Source organism: Rattus rattus, chromosome 17 (assembly GCF_011064425.1).
Source record: "Rattus rattus isolate New Zealand chromosome 17, Rrattus_CSIRO_v1, whole genome shotgun sequence".
Classification (NCBI taxonomy): Eukaryota; Metazoa; Chordata; class Mammalia; order Rodentia; family Muridae; genus Rattus; species Rattus rattus.
In genome coordinates, this window is record NC_046170.1 from 13,435,801 (window position 1) to 13,447,385 (window position 11,585).

Here is an 11,585-nt window from a genome sequence, read left to right on the forward strand (position 1 = left end):
AAAACCTAATCACAGAGGTGAAAATGCTCTCTCCGGTTTTATAGAAACTGGAAAGATTATTGATTAGAAAATGAAATTCCTCTATCAAATGGGACGCAGAAGGTAACACTCGGCATGTTAATGTGGAGTCTTTTTCTTCTTTTTCAGCAACCAACCTTGTCAGATATGACCATGTATGAGATGAATTTTTCTCTCCTTGTTGAAGATATGTTGGGAAACATTGACCAGCCAAAGTATAGACAGATCATTGTAGAGGTTTGTATTTTTTTTTTTTAAATGTAAGTCACCTAACTTATTTACTTTCTGTCTGCTCACTGAAGAACAGTGTAGGAAAACTACCCTCTCCTCCTGAGACCAAGAATTCGGTCCGTCACCTGTCAGCCCCTCCAACAGAGTCCTCAGGAAGTCAGACATTCTTGACCCGGGTCAGGCATACCTACCATCCAAGTACCTTAAGCTCCTTCAGATGGCAAAACCAAACAGACCAGCCACCCAGCTGCACTCCTCCTAGGTGGCCAGGGTGTTCAGCAATGCCACAATAGCAGAGGGGGTTTTTAGTGTTAGGTTCTCCTAATTACAGAAGTAATACCCTAAGAATGTAGAATGGTGCAACAGTTGAGAGAAATACAGGGAGCAAGGGATCATTGCTGCTAGATTTTTGAATGACATCTTTGAAAACATCAGCCTATGAAGGGAAGACATTGTGCAGAACACTAAGGTCCATGCACCTGTGCGCCCTTCTGTCCCATAAAATGCTGTACAGTGAATTCAATGGAGAATCCAGTGTATGGCCAGTCCACCCACTGCCTCTTTCTTTGGCAGTTTCTCTGTTGGACATTCTATTCTTGCAAGTAAATTAGGTCTTATTGACAAAGAAGCTAGATTTGGCCCCTGATCAGCCCATTATTTCTGGAACTACGGCTAAACCTGGGTGGCATTCAGTCTCATCTCTGATGTCCCAACATGTGGAATAGTACAGTCCAGTCACTCAGCAGGTGTGAGGAGGGATGTAGAGAAGGGGTTTGGAAAGACAGGGTTATCAGAAGGAAGCTTTCCTTGTGTCCTGTCCTTGGCTTCTCATGCCTAGTGTCCAGTGTCCAGGACAGATAGTGGACTTAGAGCTTCTTCTTGCTGACTTCTGGTGGCTTTTGTAACTTTCATACTCTCCTGTCTAAAGACTGACCTACCCATGGGCCTGCCACATTGTGACCCCTGAACTTTACTGTTGTATCTTCAGGTTCTGCCTTGGAGTATTTAGATAACATGCACCCTGTAAGATTTCTAAATGTAGAACCAGGAAATCTGTTTCCTGGTCAGTGTACAAAGTATAAGGTTCTTCAGAAGGCCCTGAAGGCCGCTCCCAATTACCACATTCATAGCCACATACCACATACATGTACATAGTCTATACATGGACATTTGTCATCTAGAATGAGCCTTATAAGCCACTTGTAGTGGCTCGGGCCTTTAATCCCAGGATTTGGGAGGCAGAGACAGATGAAGTTCTGTGAGTTCCAGGACAACCTGGTCTACATAGTAAGTTCTAGGACAGCCAGGGCTATGTAAAGAAACCCTGTCTCAAAAACATAAAAAAGAAAGAAACTAATAATTTTTACAAATGAACATCCTAAGGACGTGGGCAGATGGCTCAGTGTTTAAAAGCACTTGCTGCCCTTCCCTAGGGCCCAGATTTGGTCCCCAGCATTTGCATCAGGTGGCTCATAATTGCTGGTAACTGCAGCTTTAGGGGATCCAGTGCCATCTTCCTTTCTGGCCTCCGTGGGCACTAAACTCACGTGCACATACTTCCCCCCACATACATACACACACACACATACATATACATAACCAAATAATATCTTAAAACAAAACAAGCATTGCTTCTGGGGATAAATTATGGTACAGCCAAATAATAGGTTGATGAAGACAAACACTTGACCAACTGAGCTTCCTCCTTATCCCCAAAATCATTTTCTATGTTAGGAGTTTTATTTCAGTGACCAAATGGTCCATGGCTATAGGGATACTGTGGTAAACATGCATTTTCCAAACAGAACGTGTGCTGCCAATTTTCCAAATTTGGATTCTATCCATAATCCACTGCCCATCACATCCATTGATGAAACCCTGGCCAGACTATGTTGCTGTTGTGATTCACGTCAGTGGCTTTGATATCCATCTCTTCTAGTTACTAATGGTTGTATCCATTGTGCTGGAAAGAAATCCTGAGCTAGAATTTCAAGACAAAGTGGATCTGGACAAACTGGTCAAAGAAGCGTTTCATGAGTTTCAAAAAGATGAGAGCCGGCTAAAAGAAATCGAAAAGCAAGTAAGTGGAGAGGCCCGTGTCCCGCAGAACGCTCTCATTGTCTCCACTGTTGAAATCCTCTCTAATCTTCCCACTTTCCAGACAGATGGACAGAGCACAAAAGAGGATGCTCTACAAGCAGTCAGGCTTACTGAGGAACTAATATTGCTTTTTAGCTAATTACTGGTCGATTGAGCTAGGAAGTTCTGGTAAAAAAAAAATGAAATCTAAGATGAAATATTTTTTTTATGTGGTTGACAATTAAAATGTGTTTGCCAGGGAGGATCCACTGATCCCAGAAGGCTGTAAAATAAATTCAGAAGACGATGGGAGTGTAGAACAGGCATCACAGGGGCTGTGTACTGTCTGATGTAGTCCCTTCTGGGCTCTCTGCTTAATATTGTATGCCCATCTATAAAAGGGCTCCCTACATAAATAAAAATGACTAGCAAAGAGAAGGCTGCTAAAAATGTCTGCTTTTGTTTTATATGCTGAGACGATGCCTCCAGAAAATGCAAGTGAAGTGCAGGAAGCTCATAATTTCCACAAGGAAATCTTCCTGCAAATTTATTTCCCCCTGGGCAGCTGCTGATCTCACCTGTCAGTTCCAAGGACTTGTTTACTCTCTTCCTTTGTAGGACGATATGACTTCCTTCTACAACACGCCCCCTCTGGGACAAAGAGGAACCTGCAGCTACTTGACGAAGGTCGTGATGAACTCCCTGCTGGAGGGAGAAGTCAAGCCCACCAATGAGGACTCGTGCCTGGTTAGCTAGTGAGGCCCTGTAGGGAGCATAGGTGATAGTCTCCCAGCCGTGCCTTTTGTGTTCACGTTAATCTGGGCCGCTGTTAGTGGATGGACAGATGTAGTGGATGGACAGATGTAGTGGATGGACAGATGTGTTAGTGAGGTGGGTGCTGCATTCCGTTTGTCATTATTGGACCTTTGCATGCCGTTGGCATTTGAACAGGTAAACAGTGATTGAAATCAAGTGGAACCCATTTCCATGATTTGTACCAGCAACTATAATCTTCACTGAACCATAGAAGTAGTTTATGAATTGAAAATTAACGACTGCATGTTTTGTGATCAAATATTCCATCAAAATTCCAAGTCTTCGCTTCTTTAAACTTTATTTTCACGTCCCTGCTATTAGAACAAGCCTGGCAAGTGGTGATGCTTTACTGGGACTCATAAGGCTTGGAGGATGGTGATGTCTTTGCCTCTGTTATACCACAAAACCATGTAACACACATCAAAAAAAAAAAAAAATTAACCCCTGGTATTTAACTTCAGAAGATGCATTATTAACAATACTATGTTGTACAGAACTCTTAGACAGTTTTTACCTTGTAAACATGACTGGTTTTGTATCGAACTGCATATAAGGGTTGGACTAAACTATAACATATCAAAGATTTTCTGAGCATTTGTTAAATACAGGATTACAGAAGTGTAGTAAGTACACTCACATGCACATGCCACATGCAGGCACACACACCTACACACATAATTACAAATAATAATAAATATAAAAAAATAAGTAGTTAAATTCAAGAACATTAACCTTGTGAAAAGCAAAGTTGAAGTTAAGACATTCGTTTCTGAACTAATGAAGTTATCTGGAGACATTCTTTGAGCTCACGGTACTGAACTTAATAATCCTGAATGTTTTCATTTAACCTATTTGTACACAGAATTTGCTGCGAAATTTACTTAAGCAATGTAGGTTGGACATTTAGGTCTTATCAGTGCGTTTCCTTCCTAGATGTGGCCAGTTGCCCTGCTCTCATCAAAGTATCAGTTTTCTGGCCAGTCTTACTGAGCTCACCTAAGAAATCAGGCTTGCCGCTAAGAAGGGATAGGTGGTTTTTCCAGGCTACAAGTCAACTGATACAGATAAATGGACATGTGAACACAAAGACACACAAGCAACACGTCTCTCACCAGTTCCAGGTGTGGCTGGCTCAGCCAGCAGAGCTGGGAATCATGGTACGATCCAGCCTTAAAAGTTAGACAAAGGAAAGAAGTCGATTACCTGTCTTAGTACATGAAGAGGAGTTATGAAAAGATGGTCCTGATGTAGCCATCTATAAAACTTCATCCTGAAAACGAACAGTCACGAAGCCCATGCAGAAAGAGTACTTCTGGTGGTTGGGTTGATGGGCAGAGAAGAGAAACTAAAGAGGGGGAGGGAGGAAAACCCTTGAAATATTTAAAACTTGTTAAAATTCAGAAGAAAGTAAACACTTGTATCCTTAAGAATTAAATTTTTTGATTAGCTGAGCAAAGTTGCAAGAAAAATGCTGTCTTAGTTAAAATAGACATCACTTGCAAGTCTGTTTTCTGAATGAGCAGTTAGCTTCCTGTTACATATGCAAAGTTTGGGCACTTTCTTCTGCTGCTTGAAAGCATTTGAAATCAGCAACTGTGTGTCAGCTTTTTGAATTGCAAAATGCAAAATTTATTGTTCTGCAAGATATTTTGGGATGATCAATAAATCTTGATGTTCCTCCTTCAGAAGCAATGTCTGCTTTCCAATTAGAAAAAAATAATTCTAAGAATCAGGATACAGCACCCATGAAATTTAGAAGCCCCATTTGTTCTACAGAGCCCACATGTTTTCACAGCTGCACTGGAGACTGACTGAAAATATTAACACATATACGGAGGCAAGACAGGCCTTAAACCTGATCTAAAGCCGCCTCCGTCACACTGCCAGGCTCTCTGTGCTAAGTTTATAGTACAATCAGCGTCTGTCGGAAACTCCTGACTGAATATCAAATTCAACTGCTTTTCCAGAGCACTCTTAGAAACATGATGTCTTCCAGACTTCCTTTCATTTTATTTAAGATTTAAAAAAATCATATTTCAGCCTTTAAAACTCAAAATGTGAGATCATCTTGCTGTCATCTTCGGTGAGCTTGCAATGCTTTACGGGTACCAACAAACACTGGTTGACTACCTGAATAAACTCAGCTTTCCTCATAAAAGTCTGAGAGCCACACAGTGTGGGGACAGCCCGTACAGCAGAGATGCACCCAGTTAAACTAAGGCGTCTGGAAGCAGCGTGGTGGCATACAGCCGGAGAACAAGAGCCCGTGTCAGAAACTAATGTGTGAATGAGAAGCAAGGGAGTCTGGGCTCACAAAGCAGCAGAAACCTTCACACAAGGAGCCGGCCTCACAGAAACATAGAAAAGCAGCAAGAGACTTGCCGGAATTTGTCTATGACCCCCATGTTCTGGCCTCCCAGAAGCAGAACAGGAATGAGAACAGGTCCATGGGTAAGGTACGAAAAAGCTTGACTCATTTAGAGAATCGGGCGAACGTGGCGTCAGCTCACTGCAGGAGGGAAGGGCGGAGGAGGCGTTACACAGTGAGAGCTCTTCCCGCAGCCTGTGCTCTAGCACCCACTTCTTCCCAAGCAGCAGCCTCTGGGTTGGAAAAGAGCTCCTCTAGTCTCACCCAGCCATATAGGCCCCAAATACATGGCATTTTGAACAGGTACGACTCATACTAGGACATACAGCTCAGAAGAAACTGGGTTTCTGCCCAGTGACTACCACAGTTTTTCCACCCAAGAAGGGGAGACTAGGGCGAGTGGGCATTTGGGTGACCAGGAACCTTCCAGAGTTGTCACATCAGACAGTAGACAGTCTGAGAAGTGGCACCTCCCACCGTGTCTGTTACCTGCAGGTGAGACTTAGGAGCAGATGTGCTTATATCTGGTGATCACACTCTCCCTGCCCTTCCTTCCCTTCCTGTAATGTTCTTTGAAAACTGTTGGCTCTGCATTTGCTTTGCTTCGTCAAGGGCAGAGATCTTGTTGCCATGAGTAGGGAGCAGTTTAAAATGTTGTCTGACTAACTGGCTTTTTAGTAGTAACACATGGTCACCCTTACAGATCAATATCTATCCCTTCACTCCTATTTTCCCAGAAGTTACCTCTCTCCTCCCAGCTAGTAAAAAAAAATGTGCCCTGCTCCTCAGTGTCACTGTGGACTTTCTGGTAGGCCTTCCATGAGTGTCCCCCAACTCAGCTGTGTTGTATTGTTTTGTGCAATGCTGGGAACCAAACCTAGGGAAGCTGTGCATGCTGGGAAAGCACTGTACCCCTGAGCTACCTTCCCTTTCTTCCCCTGGTGCTCTTTCTTTTCAAAAGGGGCATCGATGTATCAAAGGGAAAAGAGCTCACTGTTGAAAAGCATTGGGAACTTCAAGAGGAACCCTAGAAAGCTGAAATGCCAGTGTTCCAGTGTATTTGGTGTGATTCCTTCCTTAGTTATTAAAATGGATGAGCCTGTGTGGATGAGAAGCCTCTTCATGGGCCGCACTGTGGAGTACTGCGGGCTTGGTATTTTGTCTGTTTGGATGGCAGCTTGAAAGGGACTCCACACGCCCTTCCAAATCTCCACATCCACTAGAATAAGACCACCATGTCAAGCATTACTATCCCTCATTTGTCCAGTTACAAAGTCCAGCAAGATCCATAAAGTATTCTAAACAGTTAAACCGTTTAGAAAAAACAGGTTTTTAGACAACACCATTTTTTTAAGGCAAGTTTGTAGAAATGACGTGATCGAACCAGAGCCCCTCGGGAGCTCTCCACTGACGTTTTTATTTAAGAATCACGCAGAAGAAACATATCTTATAAAAAGCTACCTCCACACCAGAAAAGAACAGCAGTGAAAGATGCTGAGCCCAGCTTCCTTTGTAGTCTTTGGTTGGTTCAGCCTCCAACTGCTTTCCTCTGTCTCTGGAGACAGTTATGTTTAACTTCCTGACACTAACCCAGTTCTCGTTCGGGACAGCCTTCTTGTGCGTGTTTCATCTTACATATCTGTGTGTTAGGACGCTGGCATTTTTGTCTTTTTCTTCCTTGGCAGAGCCCCGCTGTCAGAGGTTCACCTGAGGTGGTACTGGGTGTGGGTGCTGTAGAGTTAAGAGGTCAGTGGCTTCCCCCAACTGCCCTTGATTGTCCTGAGCATATTCCAACGAAGTGTGCTTCGAGCAACTCCAGGATTACCTTCCGCTTCCTGTACCTTGAGTCATTAATGAGAGTCCCGAGTATGCATCGACACAGATGGGGTTGCTTAGGGATGTATTTCCATCCAGAAAGTCTCTATGAAGACATTCTATGGTCACCATTTTCACTTATTCCATCTGAAAGTGAACTCCCTTTTCATCTCATAAATCGAATGGGAGGCTTCTTCCTGATCCTTATTGGTTTAGCAGCCACTCAGTGAGAGGCACACACATCCCCCATCACAACAGTGAAGAGAGGCAGTAGCCTGGACCTCCCCTCCCATGCGTTGAGAGACAGGATGCCCTCTTTGAAAGAGTAGGTAAGAGTTAATCTATACCTGGTCTCCAGCAGCACCAACCACTATTCTGGACCTTTCTTCCTGAGGGCTGCATTCTCCTGAATTGTCATATGGCAGAGATGTCAGGACTGGGCTGATAGCCACGAGGAAAGAACACAGGTTCAGACAGGGTAAAATGAGGTTCAGAAGGTCATAGCTTCATCTGAAATAGAGCATGGGCTAATTCAGCTTGCTGAGCATCCACCAGACTCTGTTCTGTACACAGACTCAAAGAAAAGGCAGAGCAGTAAAAGGACATCATAAACCCCATTTGTCTCCATTTAAGGACCGGACCTGATTTCAAAAAGGTGGTCATAAGGCACCATAAAATCCAAAAACAAGGTCATAAAAACCCCTCCCAAAAACCAGCCTGGGGATAACCACAAAAATGGGGAAATATCTTCTATCAGGATGGGCCATCTGCGCTGGGCAGCCCTACCTCATCCTGTGGTTAAACGTTCATGACATAGGAATGCTGACCACTGATGACCTGTGACCCCCTAGCACCCACCAATGAAATTGTACATTACCTAATCCTTCTAGAGAGTTCCCCAGGTTCCCTATAAGAAGACCTGAGTGCCTTTGTCAAAAAATGGTTGACCCCTACATGCTGGTTGTTTCTGCAGAATAAATGCTCTTTGTCTTTGTGTACTGTCTGAGTCTGGGGTCTTCCTTCAGTGATTTTCAGACCCTTACAACAGTTCTCTGTGGAGCTTGTGCTCTACCTGGGTTTAAAGACACGAGGTAAGGATTGATACATTCTACTGAGAAAAATCAGGTGGGAAGAGGGTATCAGGGCTCAGAAAAAACATACCCCAAAGTATGACACGTTGGCATGCCAAGTGCTTAGAATTACAGTGGGACCATGGCTGTCTGCGTTTCCACTGCCCTACCCTTTTCCCTCCCAGTAAGAGGGGACGTCTACCTAGGGCAGAGTCTTCCAGGGCAACTCCACAGAGGAAAAAGCGGAGCTGACTCTACATCCAGCCCTGGTGAACTCGGCCCCAGCTATAATTCCTTCTTCATACTCCCCTCTCTAAAAGGGCCCAGAGCCACACTTGCCTTTCCCCTTAGAGAGAATTTCACCTGGCCAAGCACCTGAGGGGTCTCTCTTTGAGTTCGTGCTTTGTGTGACTCCCATTTACAAGGCATTGAGGTCTTTTGTCTGTGAGAAGCCTCTGGTAGGCAGCAAATGTATCACAATGAACACAGGCAGGAAAAGGTAGAGTGGAGTGGACATACTTGATTCAACAAAAAACATTCTGGATAGAGAAAACTCACCAACACATGCACACACACACACACACACACACAGTTGAGGATACTATAAGCCTTTCTCTAAAGAATAAACAAGTATGGGGCTAGAATGTTCAGCATTTAAAAGCACTTGTTGCTCTGCAGAGAACCAGATTGAGTTCCCAGCACCCACATGGTGGCTCACAACTGTCTGTTACTCTAGATCCATGATATCCTACACCCTCTTCTAACCTCTCCATGTCCCATGCACTGCAAACACATGGTACATTTATGTATACATACACATGCATACATACATAAATACATACATACATGCAGGCAAAACTGAGAAAGAAAACCCAAAATGTTCTAGAAAAGAGAGAAAACTGAGCAACATTTGTATCCTGGAGTTTTTCAAGAGAGTTTATAATGGACCCAAACATGAGTGTCCATGGCAAGCCAGATTACCCCAAATACCATGATTCACTGTGGCAATTATTTCCTGGTTTCTATAGTAATGAAACAAAATAACAATAAAATTACTTTCATGAAACTCATCCACTGTCCACTCTTTCACAAGCCTCAGGTCCTGTGTGGTTCACAGTCTTCACCTTTGGGGTGGTGGAAAGTAAATAGTCAACACATTACAAAAAGACTTACCTAAGGGTCATGTGTTTGTCAGGATTCTCTAGAGTAGAACTTAGAAAGTGAATCTGTGTGTAGAAACAGATTTATTAGAGTAACACAGGCTGCGGTCTAGTTAATCTAACAGTGACTAGCTATCAGTGAAAGGTCTACAAATCCAGTAGTGGCTTAGTCCACAAGGCTGAATGTCTCCCTGATCTTCAGTATACCCTGGAATCCTGAAGAAGTAGGCTCTAATACCAGTGAAGGAATGGACTTGTTAGCAAGACCAGAGCAAACAGGCAAAGAGTAAAAGCATTCTTCTTCCACATCCTTGTTTCGGCTCCAGCAGAAGGTGTGGTCCAGATTAGAGGTGGGTTTTCCCAGCTCAAATGATCTGGATTAAAAGCGTCCTTACCTCAAAGACCTGGGTTAGAAGTGGATCTTCCTACTTCAAATTAAGCAAAAATTCCACACAAGTGTGTCTCCATTTTGGCCTTGGAAGTTTCCACAATAACACAGGCTATTGCCATTGCTCGTGGGCATCTACCATAGCTGCATAGTAAGACCCTAGTGCTACAAACATCTCACATTGGCTAAAAGCCAAGAGAAATCAATCTTGAACTGACCAGGCCTCCTTGCTGGCTAACTTCCACAGTACTGTAAGGTGCTAGACAGGCTGCTGAAGAAGACATCAGTGGTCTTCCAGCTCTGGACCCTCCATATTCTCACACTGACCCACCGGGTAAGATGACCTGCTGCTGTAATAGTAGCACGGCTGTTGGGGACTAACTGACGACATTCTGGTTGAACTTGAGGCCTACTCCACACAAGGGAATCATGTCTGCTACTCTAATCCTGCTTAGAAGCACATGGCTTTTTCTTTTTGCTAAATGGTCATGTTATCAAATTGCCTTCTGTCACAGTTTTGGTCAACTTGACACAAACCTAGACAGACAGAGGGAATCTCTATTAAGGAACTCTGTCTATCAGCTGTAGGTATGTATATCTGTGGGGCATTGTCTTGATTTCTGATTAATGCTGGAGGGCCACATCACTGTGGGTACTGTCATCCTGGGCAGGTGGGACTGGACTGTATAAAGAAGGTAGCTGATTAAGCCATGAAGAAACTTTCCTTCATGTCTCTGCATCAATTCCTGCCCGCAGGTTCCTGTCTTATGTACCTGCTCTACTTCCTTTAATGATATATTGTCACCAGTAACCTAAAACAAATCCTTTTCTTCCCCCAAGTTATATTTGGTCATGATGTTAATCGCCATGTGCTGGCTAGTTTTATGTCAACTTGGCACAAGCTAGAATCATTTGGGAAGAGGAAACCATAATTAAGGAAATGCCCCCTACCAGACTGGCCTGTGGGCAAGCTTATATGCATTTCCTTAATTAGTGCTCGATGTGGAAGGGCCCAGCCTATTGTGGGTGGTTCCACTTCTGGGCAGGTAGTCCTAGGTTCTATAAGCAAGCAGGCTGAGCAAGCCATGGGGAACAAGTCAGTGAGCAGCATCCCTCCACAGCCTCTGCTTCAGCTTCTGCTTCCAGGATCCTGCTCTGACCTCCTTCAGTGATGACTACCAGCTGTAAGAGGAGATTAACCCTTTCTTCCCCAGTTGCTTTTGGTCATGGTGATTATTACAGCAGTAGAAATGTAACAAAGACACACAGCAGCAGAAAAAGCAAAATCAGATACCTCATGAAGATTCACATTCACACCCATAAGCTGTCACTGCTCCCAGCTTCTTTCTGTGGTGGACAGCAGTTAGTGCAGAGATACAGAACTCCTCACAGTGCTGAGGGTAAGAGACTGAGTGCTCATCCCTCTATGGGATGTCCTTAACAACTCACACAAGAACTCATACTAGTGTGGATGCATATGCATACACAAAAGCACACACATGCACAGACATCACAAACGCTACCACCAAAGCTCAGAGACTATCTTAGAGAAGAAATAAAGAGAACACATGAAGGGCGGAGAGGAGTGCTGTAAAATACAGTCTAATGGACTTGACAAAGCTATTGTACTCATCTACTTA

General features: G+C 43.8%; 1 protein-coding gene across 3 annotated transcripts in view; it reads left to right on the plus strand.

Annotated features, from left to right (window-relative positions):
- Phkb (phosphorylase kinase regulatory subunit beta) overlaps positions 1–3,174 on the plus strand; it is a 175,650-nt gene extending 172,476 nt beyond the window's left edge. For 2 of the 3 annotated variants that reach the window (XM_032887768.1, XM_032887769.1), the window contains exons 29-31: positions 148–255; positions 2,189–2,329; positions 2,947–3,174. In XM_032887768.1, coding sequence (XP_032743659.1) covers positions 148–255; positions 2,189–2,329; positions 2,947–3,084 — 387 coding nt within the window. In that variant the 3' untranslated portion in view covers positions 3,085–3,174. Of the gene's footprint in view, positions 1–147; positions 256–2,188; positions 2,853–2,946 lie in introns of those variants that run through there. The other variant, XM_032887767.1, reaches the window with a different exon arrangement.
- The last annotated feature ends 8,411 nt before the right edge of the window (positions 3,175–11,585 follow it).